At 49.1% G+C, this 25365-nt stretch overlaps 1 protein-coding gene and 1 pseudogene across 1 annotated transcript in view; both read left to right on the plus strand.

Annotated features, from left to right (window-relative positions):
* Positions 1 to 25365, plus strand: part of FAM189A1 (family with sequence similarity 189 member A1) — a 334267-nt gene that overhangs the window by 140624 nt on the left and 168278 nt on the right. Inside the window, exon 2 of the mRNA XM_040969902.1 lies at positions 15707 to 15763. Within this exon, the coding sequence (XP_040825836.1) occupies positions 15707 to 15763 (57 nt within the window). The remainder of the gene's footprint in view (positions 1 to 15706; positions 15764 to 25365) is intronic.
* LOC121148701 lies at positions 8517 to 10523 on the plus strand (annotated as a pseudogene).

Genomic DNA, 25365 nt, shown 5'->3' on the forward strand with positions numbered 1-25365 from the left:
GACCCTGCTGTACGTGGGGCTGGGACTGTCGGCCAGCCACTCTGGCTGATCCATGTCAGGTGAAATAGGAAAGACAAGATGTTGGAACAAAATGCAACATGTGAGAGAATACTTTTAGGACTTTTACATGTGCTTTACTTGCAGATCATCAGCATCGATGAACAACTGCAAAGAAATAAGAACAAGTAGGCATTTTCCGGAAGTGGCCATAGGCATGGTCAGTGAACTTTAAGAGTTGTTCAGGAAATCTCACGTATGCAAATTAAAGCTATAGAGAAATCACATGATCTGAAGGGCTGACCACAGGAGTCTGATGCGACATAGAGAAGGGATTGGCTGATTGTGGGTCCAGCATAGTGCCTGGTTCGGGTGGAACCGGGTAGAACCAAGCCCACTGTCTCAGGCTCGGCAACTTGAAGGCTGCACCTGGGGCAGAGCAGCCTAGGTATCAGAGACACCTGCACACTTACACACTGCAGCAGTGCTGAGGTGAGCAGAACCAAACTGCAGCTTGTGGAGATGGAGCAGAAGGAAGCGAGTCCTGCAGAATTAAAGCTAGTGATCTCTGGCTTGGTGGGACACCTGGTTCTTTTCAGGAGGCAGTTCAGCCAACCTTCGTTATCGGCTGCAGTTGAAGATGGCACGTAGCCTCTGTAGGTGCAGAGCTGCTCTTCCTGGGGCAGCTGAGCAACCAGTTCCTGAAAAGCAGACAAAGCTGTGCTTGTCGACGCAGCCAAGGCCTGGCTCTTCCGGGTAAGAACAGTCAACTGCCCGTGACCTTCAAGTTTAGTTATCTTCATAAAGAATGAGAGGTATGATGGGGTGAAGGCAAGGAGGCATGGCTGTGTTTGCCTCTTCTGTAAAGCAGAGCTGAGGCTTAAAAAGTAAGCTGAATTTCCTAAAGCTGCTTAACCAATTAAAGCCATGTGTTTACATAACATATCACTCAGTTTGGGAACCTAGTTTGAACAATTCAAAGCTAAGATGTTATTTTAGGGACATTCTTAGATATTTAAGTGAGGACTGTGATTCTTATCATATTCACACATTTTATTGATAATTGTTAGTGGTTAGAAATGCAATAGCTTTGTAATTATATGGAAAAGGTTTTCATTGATCATTTTGAAAGAGATGAAGTGTTAGGATGTTTGTAAGTTGTCTCAAAAGAACCAAGACAAAAGAGGTGAAGCAAGCAAGAGAAAATCACAAATTAAGGGGACCACATTAAGCAGAGGGATTGAATGTGAAAATGGGGAGAAAGAAAAGAATTGGTCAGGGAGTAGAAATAGGGATTGCAGTGGCCAGAGGTTGAGGGGAAGTGAATCAGTCCTGATCTCAGGATAGCTCTGCACAAACCCAGGTGGAGGCACTCGGCACTCCTGGGGGGCCAGTCGTGGATTGTGGGGCTTGTGTAAATAGTGTGGCCTTTATTCATAATCATTTGGAAAATGAAAGCGCAATTTGTCTCCCAGACAGGTTCACTTCCTATTGTTAATTCCAGTGGATTTAAAAGTTGATTTGGGTCTGTGAATTTGCTTGCATAATTATACTCTGATAGCTTTTCATTACACATAATGCGATTTTAATGGAATTAATGTTCTGTATCAACAGATCCATTGTTTTTATTGTTGTGCGAAGAGGAGACTTCTGAAAGAAGAAAATAGAAGTGGTTTGCCAGTGGTGGATATGTGTTCTTTTTTGCCAGCAGCAAGCAGTACCTGCATTTTCTCTCCCACCTTGGATTGAGGGGGAGGGATTGAGCAGAGACCTGTGAGCGCACTGGCTTGGCAGCCGGAATCCATGCCTGAAACCTCTGTCTCTTTTCCATCAGAGCAGTGGCACACAGAGTGCTTCTCGGAACTGCAGCTGGCTGGCACCTCCCTGCTGCCACATACAGCCTGTGGGTCAGCCTTCCTTGGTAACCTCGGCTCCCGTCTCAGGGTTGGTGTTCAACTTCCTTGCCCCCATTCTCAGACCGTTGGTTATTGGGAATTCAGAGACCAGCCAGGTCTGTGATGGGTCCCCTGACCCTGGAAGTGCAAGTACTGGAGTTCTCCAGTCTGTCTGTCCCTCGCTTGAAGGGTGCCTTGGAGGGGATCCGTGCACATTTGACCTGCATGTGCCTCCTTGCTGTCCATGGCAGAACAAGCCCTCTTGAGGCTTTAACTACTGTGTTTCTGCCTGTTACAAAACACAGAAAATAAAAGAAATGCAGGGAGGATGTCAAAGCTCACTGTCAGAGAACGCAGTGCTGGCTGGGTTTTGTTTGTTTGTCTGTCCATGTGTTTTGGTGTCTCTAGTTTCTTAGGCAACAGAAGGGAAGTTCACCTCCCAGTCCGTTTCGGTAGCTGGCTTTCCCCGTGCTGTGCTTTCTTTCGTTTAGACTACACATCTCTATGTGGCATTAAGTGTTCTTCCGTAATATGATTTAATAGCAGCTGTTGAGGGCGGGGTGGGGGGATCCAGCAAATACACACAGCTCCTTCCTGCTGAACACCTAAGCCATTTTGAGTTTTCAAAATGACAGATAGCTCCTTGGTTAATACAGGAAGTTCTTAGAAGTGGCATGGGAGTATCAAATGGTATGCATAGCTTAAAATAGGCACAATGTACTACGCACCCGGAGTAAAGATTAATGTTACAGAAAAGTATGAGTTCCCCTTCTCCCTAATTCAATTTCTCGTTGCCAGCTATCTCATGCGTCCTAAAGAGAGACCTGCGTACAGAACCAGCATCCATCCAATCCTTTGTGTTTGCGCAAATGGGATTTTTTTATGCTTATGAATTACTTATCTTTGAGATCATTCCATATTGTAAACACTTCTCCCTCAAACTTCAGAATCCATGCATTAGTGATGAAACTATTGAACTAACTGTTGTTTGCTACCCACTAGTTCATGTGTTTGCAGTAAATGTTCTTATGTAAGTGGCTTAGTCTATTTCTGGTAGCATAGCCAAGAGCTAAATTATCCTAGTGAGAATGACATGCACGCTTCTTAATTTTAAGAGGTATTATGAAATTGCTCCCCAGTGGCAAGTGCGTCCAATTATATCAGCACAGTGATGCCTAAGAAGGCCCTTTGTCCCTCTGTGCCCTTTGTCACTGCTGGGCTTTCTAAGAACTTCACCCAGATGTCAAGTCTGATTGATAAGACTATTGATCTTATTGATTTGATTTACTTTTACAATATATTTAAGCCTCCTGTTATATGTTTGATGACTATGAAAATGTGGGGACATCCTATTCATAGCATTTAGGTGTTTTTGCCACTGGAGTTTTTTTTTTTTTTTAAATTCATATGAACTCTTTGTAAACTAAAATAAATCAGGGGTTTTCTCCCCCTGTGGTATGTATTCAATGCATTTTTTTTCTCATTTGCAATTTGTCTTTGATTCGATGGTCGGTTTTTAAACCACAAGTATGTCTGTTGGGAGTGAGGGCACGTACCTCTGTACCTTGCTTTCTCCTCTGGCATTACAGCCTGGCTAACTGGCTGCTGCTGGGCTGTGGGGTTAGGTCTGCCTTTGGTCCTGCCCCAGGCTGAGGCTCAAAGGCTGCTGGGATGAGAAGGAGGACACGTGGGCATCTGAAGGCCCTGGGAGTTGGCGTCTACCACTTCCTCCAACACGGCCCAGTCAGTCCCTTGGCCATGCTCAAGGTCAGGGCATCCTCACAGGCTGAGCACACAGACTTGTCTTAATTCACACAGGTGCAACTGGCAGCCAAGACTCCGTGTACCACCTACCAGTGTTTTGAAGATATAAGTGCTTGAAAGTTTGAAATTCATCCATCTTTTCCATTAGGACTTCTTATTCTGTCATGTCTTTGTGGGGAGCGGGGTGCTAAAGCTGCTTCTGGGATTGGAAGGTGCCTAGCAAGATGGCGGCTGGCCCAGGGCCAGGAGGCGGATCTGGTCTCACCAGCAGGTAAACAGGAAGTCACAGGGATAGGCTAATGCCCCTGCTGCGATTACTGGCCTATCACATAGCGCCAAGTGGCCCCACTGGGAGAAGTGATTGGTGGAGAACGATATAAAAGTAGTTGGTTTAAGCTAGGCAGAAGATGGAGGGACAGACAGATGAACGAAGGCGGACGAGAAAGACTAGGGGGGCGGGAGGAGACTGGGAAAGTACGGGAAGAAGAATGAGAGGAAGGGTGGCAGAAAGATGGCTAGAGAAGCGACAGAGGAAAGCTTAGACCAATGGGGACAGGAGCAGCGAAGAAACGCAGCCGCTTTTGGCAGTGAGGGGTCGGGTTCGGCTTTTCCTGGACCCTCAAGAGTGTGCCTCGTCGTTTTAGTGCCCCCGCTGCTGGGCAGCCCCCGCTGCTGGGCAGAGACGACACGTCTTGACATCTAATTTCTTTTCATAGTTGTGTGAAGTATTTCTCCCATTTTCATTGAGAACAGTCACATCTTAATTCATGATTTGTTGTTTGAATCCTCTGGAATTTATCTTATTGTCAAGACTGGGATAGAGATTAAAGTTTGTTTCATGTGGCTACTGGTTCACTTTTTGGTGCATATATTTTCTTTTTCCCTTTTTGGCATTTTAGTTAGAATTGCAGGGAACATTTGGAGTTTTTGTCCTTTTATTTGGAAAAAAAATATTCCCCCACACCCACAGCTAGTACTACAAACCTTTTTAGTTTCACAGGAGATATTTCAGATTTTCTTGATCTTGTTTTTGCTCGTCTCTTGCCAGGTCTGTTTATTGTATGACATCCAAGTTATTTGCTTGTGGCTCCAAATGGAATCTTCCATCTTGTTCCCTTTGCTAATTGACTTTTGCTTGCATAGGGATGAGAAAGCTGTTGTTTGGCCATTTAAGAGTTTGTGTCAACCTGCTGTTTCCACTGAACCACAGACAGGTGCCTTAAACTCTTCCTGCTTTCATTTCTCATCTCTGCATGGAAACGAGAATCACACAGGATCAGAAGTGTTCAAAGTGTGGAAGCTTGGCAGGTGACTCCTGGTCAGTGCCCACTTCCTGGGACTGTCAGTGTTTCTCAGGGTATCCATTCACAGTGTCTTCCTTTCACGCAGTTCCCTTAGGATTTCTAGTGAGGGAATCTGTGCCCCTACTCTCCCTCAGGAGTTCTAACTTTTCTTTCTTTTTGTTCAATTTTTATTAGCTCGCTGCTTTCGTTTTCTGCTGCTCACATATGGCTGCAGGCTGGCAGCTTAGCACAATACAAGTGTATTACCTTGGCGTTTCCAGGGGTGGGGAGTCAGGGAGCATCTGAAACAGCTCCTGTGTTGAGGGTCTGAAGCTGAAATCCAGGGGGGCCAGGAGCATCCTCACCAGGGTGAGGGTCCCCTTCCAGGCTCCCTAGGGTGCTGGCAGTGACTCAGGCCCCGTTTTCCTGCAAGCGTGGCCCCGTTCGCACAGCTTTGATTCCAGTGACCTGCAGGGTTTGCTTGGTTGGGTGTGGTCCATCTGGGAGAATCTCCCCTTTGATGCTTTCAGCTGCCGGCTCTGTCCTTGTGCTGCTGGATCAGTCAGCTTGTCATTACTGTGTAGAAACATCAGAGGCTTTATAAAGAAATGACCTGTGCTTTCGTTCGTGCTTCTCACGAGTCAAGTGACCCGATGCAGGTTTGGCAGGAGCCCCACTTGTGGCTGTGTCCCATCGTCCTGTCGCAGTGGGAGCACATGTGCCTGTTGCTGTTCGCTCTTGGTTTCTCCCCTTCTTTGAAATCTATCAGGATCCTATCCTGGGACTCCCTCCTAACTGAAACATCTGATCATCCTCCCTCCTCTGAATACTGCAGTCTGTGACGATTCCACCCTCTCAGTACCACTAGCAGATGTTGGGGATGAGTTGGAGGGGAGAAGCAACATTCGGGCACAGCCGCTGTGGCCCGAGGAGCAAACATAACCTGATAAGGAAACAACCTCACCAAAACCAGAGTCCCACCCGCATGAAGGTGAGGGGCTCCTACAGGTCATGTACCCCAAGGAGTGTGGATCTTGAGGGCTCCCATAGGATTCTGCGTACCCCACTAGTGTTTTCAGAATACTTTTCAATATGATCAGAGCTCATGAGTATCTTTGATTTTTTTAAGACTTTAAAAAGATGTATTATTAACTTAAAATTTTATTTGAAAAACAGAGAGAGACAGAGAGATCTCTAAATGCCTGTGACAGCTGATGTTGGACCAGGCGGAAGCCAGGAGCCTGGAACTCCACTGGGATCCCCCACATGGGTGACAGGCACCCAAGTACTTGAGCCATAACCCATTGCTTCCCAGGCTGTGCATTAACAAGGAGCTGGAATTGGAAGTGGAGCAGATACTGGGAGTCATTCCAGAATGACTGGAGGCATTGCAGAATGGGATGTGGGCATACCCTGTGGCGTCTTTGTTGTGCCAAACACACACCCCTGACTTGTCTCATTGAACTGACAGTTATTTTTCATGAAAAACTGGAGATTGAGTTTTAGCAAATGCCTTTTATGCATCCACTGAATGATACTGTTTTTCACTTTTGTTGTGTTAGTGTGATTAATTCACATACGGCTCCATATGGGACCTGCTTCATTCCTCCCGGAATTCGCACGTGTTGGTCTTCATACTTTCAATGCACTGTTCCGTTCTGGTCTCTGACGATGTGTTTAAAAGTGGCGCAGTTCCATTTGAAAGCCATTGGTCTGCTTCCTCTTGTGGGATTTGACAGGCATGGAATTGTGCCTACCTTTGGCACATTCCCTTTATTTGCTGTGCGCAGCACAAGCAGCTTCGGGAATCGCTGCACTTTGTCGTTTTTAGGAGGATCTGCCTGTAGCTATCTGGCTACTTTCCTCATTTCTTGGTGTTTCATTTTGGGAGCTCCATCACAGTCATTTATACTTTCCTGGAAGATCGTCGCTGGCATCCCGGGCCTGGGACCCCCTTGGAAAGCGAGTATTCTGATTGAGTCTCTTCCGCTTTCTGCCAGCTGACAAGGCTGTTGCCCTGAAGCATGGTCTTCCCTGTGCCTGCCTGTGGAAAGGAGTGTCACTCCCGTGGCCGTTGCCAGCTGGGACAGCACAGCGGCACCTGGCTTTTTACTTTGCATGAGATTAATGCTTGGAAGATGTTTTCTCAGTTCTTTCTTTCTTTTCTTTTCTCCTTTTTTTTTTTTTTTTTTTTGGTTTTTTGTTTGAGAGGTAGGGAGGGAGATGTTGACAGAGAGAAAGTGGTGTCTGTTCACCTGTTCACTGTCTGAGTACCACAGCAGCCGGGGCTGGCCCGGGCGAGGCTGAAGCCAGGAGCCAGGAGCTCTGATGTGGGTGACAGGGACCCAGGGACTTAAACACTCATCTTCTGTCTTTTAAGGCCTGCGTGAACAAGAAGCTGAAGCCTGGTGACTGTCACTAACATGTTTGCTTCCTTGCAGTTCATTCAGAGTCATCTAAGGGACTCTTCAACACACACAGGCCAATTGATGGCTGTGTTGACTTGATTGTAGCAGCCATTTCACAGTGAATTGTAGCATTCTGTACATCTTAAATGCATGCAAATTTATTTGTCAATCATAGCTCAGGAAAGCTCAGAGGGGTGGGAAATTGAATAAAGGCGTGAATAGCTAGTTCTTTGAGAAAAAGGACACAAATGGCCAATAAGCACATGAACAGATACCCTGTGTTAGTAATCTTTAGGGAAATGCTAGTTGGAATCATATGGAGATGGGCCCTGTGTGGTAGCCTAGTGTCTAAAATCCTCACCTTAAATGTACCGGATCCCATGTGGGCATCGGTTCTAATCCTGGCACCCGCGCTTCCCATCCAGCTCCCTGCTTATTCCCAAAGCCTTGGAACCCTGCACCTGCATGGGAGACCCAGAAGCTCGTGGCTCCTGGCCTAGGATCGGTGCAGCACTGGCCGTTGCGGCCACTTGGGGAGTGAATCATTGGATGGAAGATCTTCCTCTCTGTCTCTCCTCCTCTCTGTATATTTGACTTTGCAATAAAAATAAAATCTTAAAAAAAAAGAATCACATGGAGTTGCCTTCTCACATTAGGATGGCTATTCTAAATGCAAAATAGCTGATAGGAAACAACATTGGCAAGGATGTTGAGAAACCACATTCTTGTATATTTTTGTTGGAATGTGAAATGATAACGTCACTAGGAAAAACTAGTATGAAATCTCCTCAAAAATCATAATTAGAATGGTTGTGTGATTGAACACTTCCACCCAGAACAGCTGAAAGAAGGAATGCTAAGTGCTGTCCACAGGCCTGTGTTCACAGCAGCATTATTCACGGCAGCTTGCAACTGGAAGCAGTGCACGTGCTTGCTGATGTGTGATGTGTGGTCTGCATGCCGTGGAGTGCTACCCAGCCTCGAAAAGGAAGGAACTTCCCTCACACATTGCTGCTTGGATAAACCTTGAAGGCTTCGTCTTGAATGAAGATCAAACATGAAGATGGCAGAGTCGCAACAAGAAGCTGTTAGCTCTCGAGTCTCTGGGCCGGCTTGGTTGCTCTCTGTACAGAGTGCTCAGTGAACCAGGCCTGGGCTCATTGGCCAGGATGCTGAATATCAGAATCTTGAGCAGCAGCTCCCACCAGGATTCATCTCAGAAAACTGCCGACTGCCTGAGCCTGGAACTGAGGACGGTGGTTATGGAGAAATTCAGCAACCCCGAGACCTGTGTGGACAGGGGAAGGTGCACGCAGAGAGGATGTCTGCCTTTGCAGAGTGGTTGTGGTGAAATCAGTGATAATCTGATGGAGCTTCTGCTCATGGTCAATGCCAGCCGGGTGACAGTGGTCATCTCGTCCTTACGTGCAGCAGGATAGCAAGGCTGTGAGCCAGACTCTGATCTCAGGCATGCTTGTTGCAAATATGCTGTCTGTGGTGTCACCGTGGACTTACAGATCCAAGGCTTCCTTGGTGTCCCATTGGACAGTCTATATGCCCTGTTGTCGCCCTGATGCCAGTGGAGCCAAGAGAGTGACCTGCATTGCAGAGCTTGAATGTGGACTTTGCCTGGATTCATAAAGAGCAGAAGAAGGCCAATGAGGTGCTCGCATGGTGCTGGGGGGAGATGTGAGGGATCCAGTGGCCATCCTTATGGGTCAAATGGCTGACACATATGGCACCATCTGATAGGCTTTCTCCCCTGGAGCCCCCAGAGTTGATGCCATCTTAACCCATGGAGTCTTTTCTGGTCCAGCCATTTCCTACATCAGTGATGCGTGCCTTGAAGCTGTGGTGGTCACCAACACCATCCCCCAGGAGAACAGGGGAACTGATGGCAGGATCCATTTCCTACCTGTGTTCCTCTGTAACAGTAAAACTTCTGAGGGCTTTTTTTTTTTTTTTTTGAAGTGAAAGTCATTCCACTCCTTTAAAAAAAAAAAAGATCACATGTTAGATGATTCCACTCACATGAAGCACCCAGGGTGGTCAAGTTCACGGATGCGGGGAGTTTAATGGTGGCTGCTGGAGGCTGGAGGAAGCAGATTTAAATATTAGGATTTCCTGAAGTGTTTTCCCTGGAAAATTTTACATTAGCATTAGGGAGAGGGAAAAAAGATATCCAAATATCCAATGATGCATCAGCCCCCTCTCGACATGCTGATCTTCCTGGTCTCATGTGTATTTATTATTCCAGATAAATTTTTGAACATTGGGATTCTGATGGGGCTTTAACTCAACTGACTTACAAATGTGGAGCAGTTAATACATTTATCATTCATGTTCTCTTTGGAGCATGGCATGTGAAGGTATTTGAAAAAGTGTAGAAAAAGAAATCAAAAGACAGATTTATTGATCCAAAAAGTTTTGGAATTTGTGCATAATAAGTATCTGTACATTTACTAAACCCTTTGCTTTCTGCTCCTCAGTAGAATTTTGTTGGTGTTTTTTTTTTCCTAAAGATCTATATGTATTGAGAAGTTGGACAGTCTTACAGTTTTTCTTTATACTTTTCTTACTTGTATGTAGAAAAGTTAGTGAATTAGAAAAGCTTTGGATGGGAATAGTATTTTTTTCTTGAAGGAAAAAAGCAAAAGGAAATGGATTAACATTTTATTTCTTTGCAAGTGAAGTCGCTTGAGAAATATAACCCTCGGCTCTAAAAGATCAAATGTATAATTATATGGGATATTGTTTATAAAACTATGATTAGGTTTTCTTAAAGAAATTTTCTTACTTTGATAATTTAATAAAAAAGCAACAGTGACTTCTATTAAGGTTTTTTTTTTTTTTTCTTGCGTACTTAGGTATCCATTAAAATAGCAGGAAAGGAGGAGGTGTTTCTTCTGATCTGGCATTGTGGATGTGTAGGTACTCTGAGGGATGCTAAATCCTATAGAACAATGAAATCCCACAGGTGGCGTGTTTCAAGAGCCACACCTCTCTCCCGGAGAGGCGAACTACAGACCAAAGTCAGAATGGGAAATGAGCAGAGTCAGGCAACATACGGCTAGAGAAGGGCGTTTGCCCTGAGCGTGAGCGCCCCGCCCTGCTCCCGAGCTCTGTGCCTGGGGCAAGGGGAGGCCTCCACCTATGGTTTCCACACTGTGGCATGAGTTGGCACCTCTGAGGGTCACAGTGTCTCCAGATTTTTGATACTTCCTCATTACTGGCAGAAGGGCACTTGTACAGAGGAAATTCTTCCAACTTAGGTGCATTGGATGTCACTGATTAAGCTGCAGAGACAGAATCACAAGCAAACACTTCCAAGTATGTAAACATCAATGAGAGAATCAGCCGCAGCAGCGAAGGATCATCTCACTTGGAATCTAGAACTAGATTAAGTCATTATCAGCAGGATCATAAAGATGAACATGCAACAGGAAAATGCGTTTGGGGAAAAGTAAGAACAGAGTTTGTCTATACACATGAACTTATCTAGACAAATGCAAATGTACAGTGAATGACTACCTCAGGGCAGGGATAATTAGCAACCTGGAATATATACCTCGAAGAATGTACCCAGAAGGAAATACTGAATGGCATGGCTATGGACTAAGTGTGAGAAAAAACAAAGTGATTTGTAGAGTGGGATGTGATGGGTCGCTGTATGGTTCTTGGGTTCTCAGAGAGAAATCATTGACAAGACAGTAGCTAGATGCAAAAGCATGCTGCCTGTCTGCCAGAGAGGATACGAGGCAGGAAACGGACTCTGGGTGTACGGGCGGGCAGTTCTGAGCCCCAAAGGCAAGTCTTCTAGCGTGAGGCCAGCATCACCGTTTAGGGCACAGCAGTTAGAAGGACAGCTGGCTTCTGAACTGCAGCAGTTGGAGAAAGGAGAGTGGAATGTTAGTTGCTGGATGTTCAGAGATGAAGCTGTGATCCCAGCAACGTGTTTGCAGCAAAGCTGTCTTTTTCAATCATGAGCGTAAAGACGAACATTTTCATAGACACAGACTGGGAGAGGTTACCAGCAGATCTTCCACACTAAGGGACTTCTAAACCAGGGGCGGGGCAGACCTTGGGGGAGAGTCGTCGAGTGCAGCCTGTGGACCAACTCAGAATCAAGTTTTTAGAAGAATAAAGTAAAAATACATAGGATTGGCAAAGGAAATGAATTATTTTGAACTGTTTTAAAATCAGATTATTTTTGAAAGTGTCATGAGGAATGTGCTACTTGCTTAGCTCGTAAAATAGCAAAATGCGGTGATGGGTTTAGTCACCATCCTCACTTAAGAGTAAACAAGCCCGTGGGAAGGTGCCATCCCTCAGGGAAGGAACAGGACAAATGAACTGGCTGCGCAGAGTAACCTGCACAAAAACACCCCGTGCATCATAACGGACCGTGGCATATTTCACTGTTCACCTTCTGCCTTGTGACTCAGGGAGACTGTTTTTAAATGAGACTGTGTTTGTCATCCATTCATAGCTTCATTATGCCTTCCAGCCTTCTTTGTCTGTCAGGGGCGGGGGGGAGGTTGGTTGAGTTGAAGAAAGGTGGCTCTCCTTGTACATGATGGGGGTATGATGGATGGGTGCAACTCCTCAGAGCTGGAGAAAGTTAGGACCACAAACCGGAAGTGGAAAGTTGGGGAAAAGAGTGTTTCAGGAGGAGGGAGCTATGGAAAGCATGGGTGCGAGTGTGTTCCCAGAACTGGACACAGAAGTCAGAAGGCACACACACCTGGGCATGCCTTCTCATGTGGCCGCAGCAGGACCTAGACAAAGAAACAAGCGCAGGGGGTCGGCACCATGGCATGGTGGCTCAAGCCACCGCCTATAGTTCTGTCATCTTATATGGGTGCTGGTTCAGAGCACTGGCTATTTAAGTTCCTATCCAGTTTCCTGCTGATGAGTCTGGGAAAGCAGAGGAGGATGGCCCAGATACTTGGGCTCCTGTACCGCCGTAGGAGACCTGGATGAACCTCCTGGTTCCTGATGTCAGCATGGCTAAGCATGGACTCAATGGATGAACCAATGAAAGGAAGATCTCTCTCTCTTTCTCTCTCTCTCTCTCTCTCTGTATAACTCTACCTTTCAAGTAGATAAATTTTAAATTTAAAAAAGGAAAGATGTAGAAAGAAAAGAAACCGGAAGCAGAGGTCAGCCCAGACCTGCAGTCCGGAATGCTTGGGACATGCTGGTCAGCAGACCTCTGATTCCCTCCAGTTCTGCAGCGGCTGTTCTTTCTCTGGACAGCCCTCTGCACGCCTTCTCAGTGGCACACGGGTGTCATGGCAACGATTGGCACGTCTGCCACGTCTGGTCATTTACTTGGCTTTCAAGTCTGCATTCTAGGACTTGCTGAAATGTTGCCTTTGCATTCCCCTTTGAACCCGATTTGACAATTAGAAAAGAGTTCTTGATTTTTAGGTAGGAGAGAACATTCTAGCATCTAGAGGATAGGATTTAGAGAGCCAATTGAATTCCAGCCCTACACGGCTGGACCAAGGCGGCCATCTGAAGAGGAAGGCCTCGGGTTCCCAGAAGTCATCACTTTCTCCTGGTAGCCCAGTTCCCCTCCCGTCATTCCTGCAGCAGGAAGCTCTGTCTCATTTCTGATCTGACCTGTCGCCTCTCTTGGGCGTGTTGGAGCAGTGGAGAGAGGAGTGGGCACCGTTGTAGCGGCTCCTGGAGCCTGACAGGTCAAGCCCTGCCTCTGGACAGAGACGCCTTTCCCGTTCCTCCTGGCCGTCCTTTCACAGCGGCTTCAGTGGCTCTTCCTTCTGACCTAGGTGCTCCCTTGGGAGGAGTGGCTCTGGGTTCCCTCCCCAGCCCAGCAAGTGTCCTGGGAGAGGAGGCACCCTGCCTCAGGATATGAAAAGCCACCTGCTTTCTGGCGTGGCCCCAGCCTTCCCTCCTTCGGGGTCTGACTCTAGCATTTCTTATTGGAGAGCCATGACAGTCTGTTCTTTGTGGGAAGTGTAACCCCAGGATGCCGTTGAATGCAGTAATGTGTTAGCTTGTGCTCTTATAACGAAGATGTATAACCGGAGAGGCATAAGCAACAGATTCTTTTTTCTTTGCAGTTCTGGAGGATGGAGTGCCCAAGGCCGAGCAGGGTCTCATGTGGCTGGTGGCTTCTGGCGAGGGCTCCTTTCCAAGCTTGCAGACAGCTGACCTCTTTCAGCATGGGCTCTGGGCCTTTCCTTGGTGCATACACATGGGAGGGGGAGAAGTGCCCCCACCCCCGCTCCTATGGCAGTGCTAATCCCATGAGGAGGACGGGGGGCGGGGGGTGGCCAGGAGCTGTCAGTCAGGCAAGTGAAACCAGAGTGGACCAGAGCCCTGGCCTAGGGGACAGAGAGGGACAAGCAAATGGAGGCAGGTCGCAAGGCCGTACTGGCCCTGCCTTGCAGCCAGCTGGGTCGCTGCATGGTGCAAGGAATACAGAGTGGTGGCGTGCTTGATGGAAATTAAGAAGAGTTGGCGGTGGCAAGGGGAATTCCGTTTGTAATGTTGAGCATGAGCTGTTGCAGGCAGTTCCAGAAAGATCTTCGTGTGGGAAACAACATGGAACCTGAATGTAAAATGATAGAGGGGTGGGGGGCACGATGCCTGCCTAGGGGAATGGCGGGGCCTCGGAGGAGCTGTGTTAGAGTATAGAAGGCAGGCGAGAGAGGTTTTATTAGCTGGGGGATGTGCGAATGAGGCTCTGCTGTGGGGAGGCGTGAGGATATTAGTCAAGGATGTCCCCAGGGAAGGAAGGCTGGGCAGTAGCAACCAGAGAGGAGATCTGGGGGCTGGGAAATGGCTGCAAATTGGGTTTGTCAACTGTGTTTGGGGGATGTGTGTGCACTGAATGGAGCCTGTTGGGTCTATCCACTGCTGTTGAAGGGGAACCTGAGGCCCAGGGGACTTTGCAGGTCTATGGGTCTGGCCAGTCCCTCGGGAATCCCGGGAAAAAACACAGCCAAGTCCTCCCAGGCAGGCTGCTGAGCCATGCCCAGTGTCCAGTGCGTGTGATGCAGCCTTACAGGAGGCCTCCTACCCAGACATCCTCCTGCTGCTGGGGAGTCTGAACCAAGGGCCTCCCTGGATGGGTGGGATATGGCTGGTGAAGAAGAGGGAAAGGTCTTGCAATTTGGGCTTGAGCAACCAGGAGGAAGGAATGCTCCGTGGAAGATAGGGATTACAAGAGCTGGACAGGATCTGGGAGCTGAAGGCTGCAGATTCCTTTTTGGATGTGTTGAAATGAGGGCAGCAAGCATCAGGTGTATAGCCACGTAGCAAGTGTCACTCAGGGCCAGCCTGTGAGCTGGAGCTTACCGCAATGCCAGTGAGTTCCAGGAGCCCTAAGAGAGCCCACCGAGCCTCTGGGAAGCGAGACGAGGAGCCCCGCAGGTGCAGGTCTTGCATGTACAGACCAAAGGAGGGATGGAGGGGCCTGAGGGAGGCCGAGAAGAACAGCTCTCTGGGGTAGCAGGTGACTGAGAGCTGCAGAAGTGAGGAGAGGAAGTGGTGCTGCAGAATACCGGGTCAGTCCTGCCTCAGCAAGGTGGGGACTGCACTTGGTTGCCTTCCATTATCTTTCACACGACCTTGGGGAAAAGCATCTCTCCTCAGGAGAGAGAGAAGGAACAAAGCCAGATGGCAGGGGGGTAGCATTGGGAGTGGCCACGTTCCTTGGACTGGTGTATCTTTCTGGACATCAGAAGACTGCTTTCTTGATGCTCAGAGCCCACGTCTACTAGGGAGGGCGGGGCATGGACTCTGGAAGCCACATGGGGAAGCAGGGAGGCGGGGAGGCCGGGAGGTGGACCCAGGGCTGAGTGAGAATTGCTCTAAGAGACAGAAGATGTGGCAGGTCCATGAACGAAGGCCATTAGTGAGCATCTGGGACAGGGACCCACAGCAGGCAGGACCCGAGGCATCAAGGCCTGGGACACTGCAGCTGAGGGTGTAGCCGGTCCCAGAGCTTCACCTGACAACACTGCTTGTTGAGGAAGTGGAATATAGTGCTATGCGGGCTGATGGAGGGGGAGGCACAGCCCCAGGACCTGCTCAGCAACAGCAGGTAGCACCAGCCGTGCCTTTCCTCTAGTCTCTGTCACAGTGAGTAGCTCAGGGATTGAAGTGGAGTCAGCGGCCTGCTGGCAGGTCATCCAGAAAGCCCATCACTCTGCTGCCCGCAGCAGCTCCTGAAGCCACCATCTCATGGAGCTACAGTGGCCGCAGGCCCCTAAGCCCCACTGGGGCACGTGTGCTGGGCTCTGCATGTCCTCTGTGCTCGGAGTGATGCTGGTTGTTCCTGAAATGCCCCCCAAGTGTCTCACCTCTGGCACCTCTGTCCTTGCAGGTGCTGCTCTCGGGGCTCATTGGTGTTGTCTCCTGGAAGAGGCCTCTCTCCCTTGTGGTAAGTCACGCCTGGCTCTCCAGGTGGCCGTGCCTGCAGCTTACCCACAGCACCAAGTGCTCCCCGCTTACTGTAATCTTGTGTGTTGTCCTTCTGAGCGTCCTCTGTTGGCGTTTCCGCAGTGCTTGTATCAGCTCCTCCATTCTGTTTGGGTGCCCTCTCGTACAACACAAGATGAACAATGACGTTCAAAAGTGTACATGTCAGTGTGATCTCTAGACATCGAGACCTGTTACACACACACAAACACACAGCACTTGGTTTTCAGCACACACACGTTTAAGCTCACATATGTGCGAACTCACAGGCAGCTCTTGGTTGGTCGGAGCCTGGGAGATGGGAGCCTTTGGTGAGTTCTGGAGGCTGCAGGCGTGCTCGCTTCAGCAGCACACGTACTAAAATTGGAACGAGGCTACAGGGAAGGAGGGTGATGGTCTCTCCCTCCAGAAAACACTCAGCCAGTCTTGTGGCTACTGATTGTGTGTCTGCTCTGCCCAGGGTACACATGTCAGGACTGGAGGAAGAGAAATGATCCTGGATCGTGGTGGTAATGGAAATGACAGTGTGATGGTTGTCTTCTTTTGTAACAATCAATAATTTAAAGATCTCTTTTACAAATGATTAGACTTAGAGATAATGACACAGACTCAATATTCATGGAAAGAGAAAAAGAAAAACCCACTCGTCTGCTGGTGGAGAATATCTCCTTGTCCATGGCAGAGGCCGTGGCTTCCGGAAGAGAGGTCAGAGTGGAGTGGACGTTCAGTTTCCTCGAGCTTGCTCTTCTGTACCCCAGGCCAGAGGAGAAATTTCCTTTAGAAATGGCCCTCCCAGGCCCGGCATGGTAGCCTAGCAGCTAAAATCCTTGCCTTGCATGCACCAGGATCCCATAGGGTGCCAGTTCTAATCCCAGCAGTCCTGCTTCCCATCGAGCTCCCTGCTTGTGGCCTTGGAAAGCAGTTGAGAACAGCCCTAAACCTTGGGCCCCTGCACCATGTGGGAGACCCGGAAGAGGCTCCTGGTTCCTGACTTTAGATCAGGTCAGCTCTGGCCATTGTGGCTACCTGGGGAAATGTATCAATGGACAGAAGTTCTTCCTCTCTGTCTCTCTTCCTCTCTGTATATCTGACTTTCCAATAAAAAATAAAAATAAAAATAAATCTTAAAAAAAAAAAAAAAGAAACAGTCCTTCCTGGAGAATTTGCAGGTATGCACAGAAGTAGGGACAAACATGGGGAACCTGCATGTAGCACCCAGTGCCTCTGGTAAGCCCACGTCTGCCCCATCTGATGTGTGCGGGCTCCCTTAGAACTGCGTTTAAGAACAGATACTTCAATCTGTTTCGTTTTTGCTTTACTTATTTATTTTTTATCATCACCTTAATTGTGCTTATTTCTGGGGAATGGTGTGATGATTTGATAACATGGGGTCGGTGTGTGAACATCACATCTGGTTAGCGTTTTCATCTTTTGCAGCATTTTTCCAGAATGTACTGCACTGAGTGTACTTGTGTCCGGGGTGCTGAGATGGCTGAGTAGATGTCCACACCGGGAGATCCAGGCTCGTCGGGTCCCCTCCCAGTCGTCTCCCTGTTGGTGACATGTGCTCCCCTCTCACGGGGCTTCCTAAAGCAGGTGGCAGGTGACTGTGACTGCATCAGCCATGGTGCTGGGGGACTCCTTAACACTCCACTCCCTACCTGGAACGTGGTTCCTGTTACCAGCTCCTTCCCTTTCCAGAGTAGCAGTCCCTATTCTGTGCCCACCTGGACTTTTCCTTCTGTTGGCTCTGACTGGATTGGGCGCCATGGTACAGTGGAAGTGCGACCACGCTGGGACTGACGTCATTGGAATGTACAACTGCAGTTGGTGTTGACTTTGTGGGGCCTTTGGGGACCCTCCTCCTTCCTAGCCCCTGTTGTGCAGCCAGGTAGAACCCTGAGCTAGCAGAGGAAAAGTGGTCCTCCTTCTGGAGGGAGGGTGGTGGAGGGTAAGAGAGGAGTGGATCCGTCCTCCCAGCCCCCTCCTCCCCGACCCTGGGCGCTGGCCCAGGACGGAGCTGCTCACAGGGCTCTGTGTGGCACCTCGTGGGAGATACGTGGCTTACAGCTGATGAGCGTGAGGACTCCTTATGGGAGCCAGAATGGAGAGGTGGGGTCTTTAGGCAGCATCGCAGGGATGCCAGAGGGGAGCCTTCCAGGTGCTTGCTCCCTGGGGACTTTGCTGCAACAGAGGGGGTGGGGGCAGGCTGCTTTGCAGGGGGTCCTAGGCACCCACTTCCCTTGGACTGATGTCTCCCCAAGACACAGGCTGGGGAGAAGGACTTCATGGAGCTTGGTGACCGCTCTGTCTCACCGAGGGAGATGAGCGTGTTTTTATCTTAGAGCAGCCCTATGAACTGGGCCTTGCTGATCCCAAAGTCGTCCTTCGTTGCTGCCCCTGCAGGGCGTGGAGGCTTTCTCTCTGACCCGCAGCACTTCTCTAAGGATCGCTTTCCTGGTGTCCCTTAGGGTCTCGGTTGGTGACACTGCCACCCACACCACCAACCGTCTCCTGCCCCCCTGTCCTGCCCACGCACAAGCTCTCTCCATTTGACATCTGTGCAGTTGGTTCTCTCCCTTTGCTGAGCCTCCTGTTGCAGGGTCAGGGCACCACTGTGGCCTCCCAAGACATCTTGGTGTCGGGGCTTTGGTTCTAATCAAAACCACACTCAGTACACAGGTATGGGGCATTTGGTGTCTGTCTTGAGTCTGTTTCCTGTGGCTTAAAAAAAAAAGAAAAAAAGAAAAAGAAAACAGCAGATGCTGGATGCTTTATCAAATATCCATTCTTTATCATGAGAAAAAGCTTATTCAGCTCCCACTTTTGAAGATTGAGAGTGGAAGACCAGACTGCCTCCGTGTCTTCTGTGAGGGTCTCAGGGTGGGAGTGTGTGGGGAGAGCATGGGCTGGGACCAGGAGGCGTGCTGTGGAGGGGCCAGTCCAGCCCCTTGGCTAAGGGAGATACCCAGGCCAAGGGAGCAATGTCAGTCCCTGGCAATGCCCTCAATGAACCAACAGCCCTCCTTGAGATTCCACCTCTTAAAGTTGCCACAATCTGTCACTCCCTTACCTGGCCTCCCAAGCTTAACCCTGGAAGCAGGTAAAATGTCTGTTACTTTCCTCCCTACAGTCCTGCCCCATCTGGTTCCCCCTGGGCCCAGGAAAAGACAGAGTGGAAAGCCAGTACCTCACCCAGCTAGCATGGCTTCAAGTCTGGATTTTAATCACTTTTTTTGGCCCTGAGCCCTTGGTGGTTTTTTTTCCCCTTTGCTAATGCTGCATTTCCATCTGTCTGAAGCTGTAAAGCTGAGATGGCGCAGTGAGAATTCTCGTGGATTCCCAGGGTACGCACTGCTCCTCCAGTGAGTCACCCTCTGCAAAGGGAGAGTGCCCGTCTCGGGGTGGGGGGCCCTGCGCAGGCACTGGCACAGCCACACCAGGCACCTGCTGCTGGCATGGTTTGGACCTGCCGGCGTTCCTCGGCAGGCTACAAGTGTGAGCTCGTGGTCTCCCCCTTCCCAGCCCTTGGTGCCTGGAGACGGTGCGGGATGCATGAGAGGCTGTCGGCCTGCAGCCCCAGGGTGTACCAGAGGAGGAGGAAGAGAGAGGTGCCGCGGTAGCTGGCACACACTCCAGGAAGGAGGCCCTCATGCCAGCCTGGTGAAGCACGAGGCAGGAACTGTGTGGGGTTTTTTCCCCCTTGTAATTTCTCGAGAGCCTTGCCCAGTGCCGAAAGCTGACAACAGCTGTGTGACTAAAGAATGTATATTATCATATTTTCGCTTCCCTGTGGTGGGGCTTCCAGTACATGGTCTGTTGGAGTCCAGCTCCAGCTGGGTTCGGAACTCACGAAGGGTGCGTGGATGAGGCGCAAAGAGCGAATAAAGACGGACCACTAGGATTTCATGATGATAATGGACAATGGGAGAAAGCTGTCTGCTTTATTTATACAGAACCAGTCAAACTCTGGCTCAGACTTTTTACGTCATGGTCAAGTGGGTGTTTCTAAGGATAATTCTGCCATTTGTTTTACCTAAAAACAATAGAAGTTCCTGCTACAATTCTTATCCTACAACTCAATCTTGTATCACAAAGAAAAGGAGAACCTAAAGATCAAGGAAAGAACGAAAGCCTAAATACAGGTCCCTTGATTAGCATAAGGTCAATGGGGACAGCCAAGACAGTAGGAATAATAGAAGGCCCTTTTGCAAGACGTTATTATTGACATTAACCTCCAAGCTCACATTGAGTAAAAGGCCAGCCTCACAGTAGCAAACAATGCCCTGCCTGCAATGGGACAATACTCTTCACACCTTCATGTCCCCCACATCCACTGCACAGACCCCAACAATGGTCAAGGTCTCTAAGATTGAGAGAATTGTCTCCATTGCATCAAGTCATAAAGGGTTCTGCATCGTCCTGGACGCCAGTTGGGGATCAGGGTGTATATAGCTCGGACAAGGTGGATGTCTGAAGACTCAGTGACTGTCTCATGAAGGCGTGTGTGTGTTGATAATGCCAGTGATTCCACATGTGATCACAGCGGGTGTAATGAAAACATGCAAAGAACGGGGCTGGCACCATGGCATGGTAGGCTAATCCTCCACCTGCTAGTGCCAGCTGGAGCCTTCTGATTCAGCTCCCTCCTAACAGCCTGGGAAAGCAACAGAGGACCACTCAAGTCCTCCGGCTGATGGTTCCTAACTCCCAGCTTTGGATCAGCTCAGCTCTGACCATTTTGCTGCCATTTGGGGCATGAACCAGCAAGTGGAAGGACCTCTCTGTGTCTTTCTCTATATATAAAATCTGCCCTTTTTTGTTAAAGATTTATTTATTTATTGGAAAGTCAGATATACGAGAGGAGGAGAGACAGAGAAGAAGATCTTCCATCTGCTGATTCACTCCCCAAGTGAGTGCAACGGCCGATGCTATGCCGATCCGAAGCCAGGATCCAGGAACTTCTTCCAGGTATCCCGCACGGGTGCAGGGTCCAAAGGCTTTGGGCCGTCCTCGACTGCTTTCCCAGGCCACAAGCAGGGAGCTGGATGGGAAGTGGAGCTGCCAGGATTAGAACCGGAGCCCATATGGGATCCCGGTGTGTTCAAGGCAAGGACCTTAGCCGCTAGGCCACGCCGCTGGGCCCAAAATCTGCCTTTCAAATAACATTTTTTCAAAAAGTCACCTGAATTAAGGTGTCTGTCATATAAAAAAAAAGGTAGGAGCACTGAATGGGACAGCTGATTATTTGTCATAACTAGAACCATTGAGGGGTCAAAACAGCTTTAGAACTTTTATAAATAATAAATCCATTATAGTTTACGTAGTAGAGGGTTTCTTAGGATTTATTTTTATAGATAATAAATTCGTTATAGTTTACGTAGTAGAGGGTGTTTTTCTATCCCACTGGTTTTATTTATTTCTTTGTTTATATTTTGGGGGAAGGGGCGAAGCAGAGGGAGACAGAGCACTCCCACATGCTGGTTCTCTGCCCGGATGTTCGGGAGATGGGCACGTGGGCCATGTGTCTCATGAGGGGGGCAGGACCCTATGGCTCGAGGCAGGGGGCTGTGCAGCATGTGCCTGTGTAGACAGCTGTGATCAGGAGTGGAGTTTAGGACTTGAACTTGGGCAATTTGGTGTGGAATGTCAGCATGCCAACCGCTATCCCACCCACTGCACTGAATGCCTGCCCCAAATATGTGCTAGAAAACAGAATTACATAAATATGAACACTATTTAAATATTAAGTGTATGTCCTGAACTCAGTCGCTGAGTGGGGTCTGTGTCGTAGGTGTCTGGCTTTATAAAGAACAGTTGGAGAGATGGGAATGGACAGACACAAAGGAAGCCCCTGTCTGCCAGCCAGCCCACTCCTCAAATGCTTGCAATGACCAGGGCTGGGCTGAGGCCAGATCCAATTCTCCCCCGTGGGTGCTAGGGACCCACTAGCCTGAGTCATCACTCCCAGGACCCACACCAGCAGGAAGCTCAAGGTGAGAATCGAACCTGGGCCTTCCGATATGGGACACAGGCGTCTCCACCAGTGTCCCATCTACTAGGGGTAGCACCGCCCCGCCATCCCGTGCTGGATGGTCCACACACAGCAGTGTGGAAAATCACTGCCCTGGAGTCACCAGGATCCTCGCAGTTGATGTTGATAACATGGGCAAATCTCAACAAGCAAAACTGAGAAGCCAGGCATGACAGACTGTATGGTTCCATTTTTTAGAAAGGTGGTGATGGGGTCACCCTTGCGGCCTAGCTCATAAAGAGGCTACCTAAGATGCCCACATTCCATGTGTGCACTTTGAGTCCTGTCCTGCCTGTTGCACTTCTGACCCAGCTCCGTGGTAAGGTATCTGAGTGTAGCCCTGCTACATACCTGGGAGACCAGAAGAAGTTCCTGGCTCCTTGGGCCCGGACCAGCCCTGGCCAGTGCAGCCATTTGGGAAGTAAGCAGGCAAATGGAAGATCTCTCTCTACAACCGCATTACCCCTTTCAAATAAACTTTAAAAATCGTAATAAATTAGGGGGGGAAGGAGGAAAGTTGAGTGGTAGGGAACTGATCGGTGATTGGTGGGGACTGACAGGGGCGACAGGCCAGACAGGTCCTCTGGAGGGGATGGAATGGAATGTTCTCTGGATGGTGTTGGTGTTTATCTGGCTGTCGGCATCTGTCAGGAGTCACTGCACCCTAAAACAGATGGCATTTCTCTTATGAAAATCATACTCCTACCAGGCCGATAAAAGCATCCCAAGATTAAGTAACATTAAATTTAATGATCGGAAGCATTATTTATTTCTCAGTATAAAAGGCATTTCAAGCCAGTGAGGGATAAGAGGAGTTGGCCAGCAGCTGCTGCCAGTGGCGCCTCAGCGGAGCTGTGCCTTGGCAGCCCTTGGGGTTCGGGGCTCGCTGTCCAGCCTTCTGATGCCCGGGTTGCCGGGTGATCCTGGGGCCCTCCTGGTCTTCTGGTCTTTAACAAGGAGAACCGTGCAGTGTGCCCCTTCTGGGGTAAGGGTATGGGAGAGACAGGTGTGCGTTTAGGCCACAAAAATGGTAGACTAGACTCATCCCTCACCTCCCTTTGCAGATTTCTGCAGAAGGAAACTGAGTCACAACAGCCTTCAGGCAGACAAAAAATCCACTTGCATTTTCCGTAGTGTTTTGGAAGTCCCACAGTGAGAGGGTGAAAAACCACAACCCCAGCTCAATGGACGAGGAGATAAATAGGTGCATCCAGACCACGGGATATTGATCAGTGCTAAAAGAATCCACCTGTCTAGGGCCCGGCACAGTAGCCTAGCGGCTCAAGGCCTCACCTTGCACACACCAGGATCCCATATGGGCACTGGTTCCCATCCTGCTCCTTGTTTGTGACCTGAGAAAGCAGTCGAGGACAGCTCAAGTCCTTGAGACCTTGTACTTGCATGGGAGACACAGAGGAAGCTCCTGGCTTTGGATCAAAGCAGCTCCAGCTATTGTTGCCACTTGGGGAGTCAACTAATGCACAGAAGATCTTCCTCTGTCTCTCCTCTCTGTATACCTGACTTTGCAATAAAAATGAAATGAATCAGGCCCAGGACTGTGGCCTAGCAGCTGAAGTGCTCGCCTTGAAAGAGCTGGGATCCCATATGGACACTGGTTCTAATCCTGGCAGCCCTGCTTCCCATCCAGCTCCCTGATTGTGGCCTGGGAAAGCAGTTGAGGACAGCCCAAAGCCTTGGGACCCTGCACCATGTGAAAGACCCAGAAAAAGATCTGGGCTCCTGGTTTTGGATCAACAAAGCTTCGGCCATCGTGGTCACTTGGGGAGTGAATCATCGGATGGAAGGTCTTCCTCTCTGTATATCTGAGTTTGGAATAAGACTAAATAAATATTTTTAAAATGAAATAAATCTTTAAAAAAAAAAAAAGACAGCTGTCTAGCCTTCAGAGGAGCAAGGAGAAGTCCATGGGCCGTATGCAAAGCCTGTCAAAGACTGAGTGAAGGCAGCTATGTGGCATTCCGGAAGGGTCGGAAAGCCCTAGGGGATGGTAAGATGCTGAGTTGGTAAGCAGGAGTTGAAGGGAGAGGCACAGAACAGGTGGAGTTCGCGGGATTTTTCAAAACAGCAAAGCTACTTGTGTGGTCATCTGTTTCCTCACATCCATCGGATGCACAGGACTGCTGTGTGCCATCTGGGCGTCGGGAGAGTGACCGCTGAGCTTCGTTGATTGTAATGCACGCACCACTCTGGTACAGACGTGCGTAGCAGCGGAAGCCAGGGCTGGACCAGACTGAGGCTGGGAGTCGGGAACTTCACGTGAGTCTCCCATGTGGGTGGCAAAGACCTGGGTCCTAGGGCTGTCTTCTGCTTCTTTCCCAGGCACATCCACAGGAAACTAGATTGAAGGCAGAGCAGCCAGGCCAGACACTGGTGTTGAGATACAAGATGCTGGTGCCAGGACTTAACCCTGTTGAGTGTATCACCCATAGGCCCATAAATATGCTGCTTTTAAACAGCCTTTTTTAAAACATTTTTGTTTTAAAATGAAGAAACACACAGGCTCCATACTAGGGTGCATTCAGTTGATTTGCAGTGTTCCTCCAGTGTCTTAACTTCCATACCTGTTCTCCTCCCAGCTGACACTTCCCCAAGCAGGCCTGGAGTCCTGCCTCTCAGGTGGGTGGGAGAAGCTCCTTGTCCTAGAACAGACTAAGCCTGGGAGCTGAGAGCAAGGAAGTCGGCAGAGAAGCCTCAGTGCCTGGTGTAACTGCCCTGACGCCCAGCGTAGCTGTGATGCAGTTTTGCCAGCTCCCCTTTCCCAAGCTTTGCTCCCATTTTAGTGCATATGCTCCAGACTGGGGACAGGTGCATGGTGCAGCAGGTGGATGCTGGGCAGGTTAGTAGCCAGGTGGGCTCTGCTCCCTTACCTGAGACCTTGACACCTCACGGGAAGCTCTCCCCAGCTTGCCAAGGCATAATTCTGCCCCCTTTGTGACTTGGACTAGGAGCTCGGCTGCGGCACAGTATCAGAATCAATGAAATACGCTTCATTCCAATGGCTTCTTTCATGATTCCCTTTGAAGTCCAGGCTGCTAAATGGAGGAGGATATTTGCTATGTATTTTCTCTAAATAAATAAATAAATAAGGTGGGAGGAGGTGATTCTGCAGTTTTGCATTTCTCTCAGCAGGCATTTGGGTATTTCTGAAGCTACCGGAATGTTCTTTGTCTGATAAGCCCAAACGTGTAGCACTGGGGGCCATGGGCCAACATAGCTGTCCTGCTCTCCTGGACTCTGGTCAGAATTCCCATGCAGGAGAAGAGGTAACGGGAACTGGCAATTCAGAGAAACCAGGCTTGTTGATCTATACTTAAGTGTGAGTGACAAGCCTCCACCTTATTGGAAACGCACAGGTGACTGACAGAGGGTCACCTGCGTCCTCTTTCCACTCCGTTGGATCCTGTTATTTTTGTTGTTCTCCCGTATTTAGTATGCAAACACCAAGGTATTGCAAATGTCTGATAAATGAATGTGAGGCTGGATTTGTCATTTAAAACATTTCTCTCTCT

Source organism: Ochotona curzoniae, unplaced genomic scaffold (assembly GCF_017591425.1).
Source record: "Ochotona curzoniae isolate NIBS_2020 unplaced genomic scaffold, NIBS_Ocur_1.0 scaffold_4701, whole genome shotgun sequence".
In the NCBI taxonomy this organism is placed as follows: Eukaryota; Metazoa; Chordata; class Mammalia; order Lagomorpha; family Ochotonidae; genus Ochotona; species Ochotona curzoniae.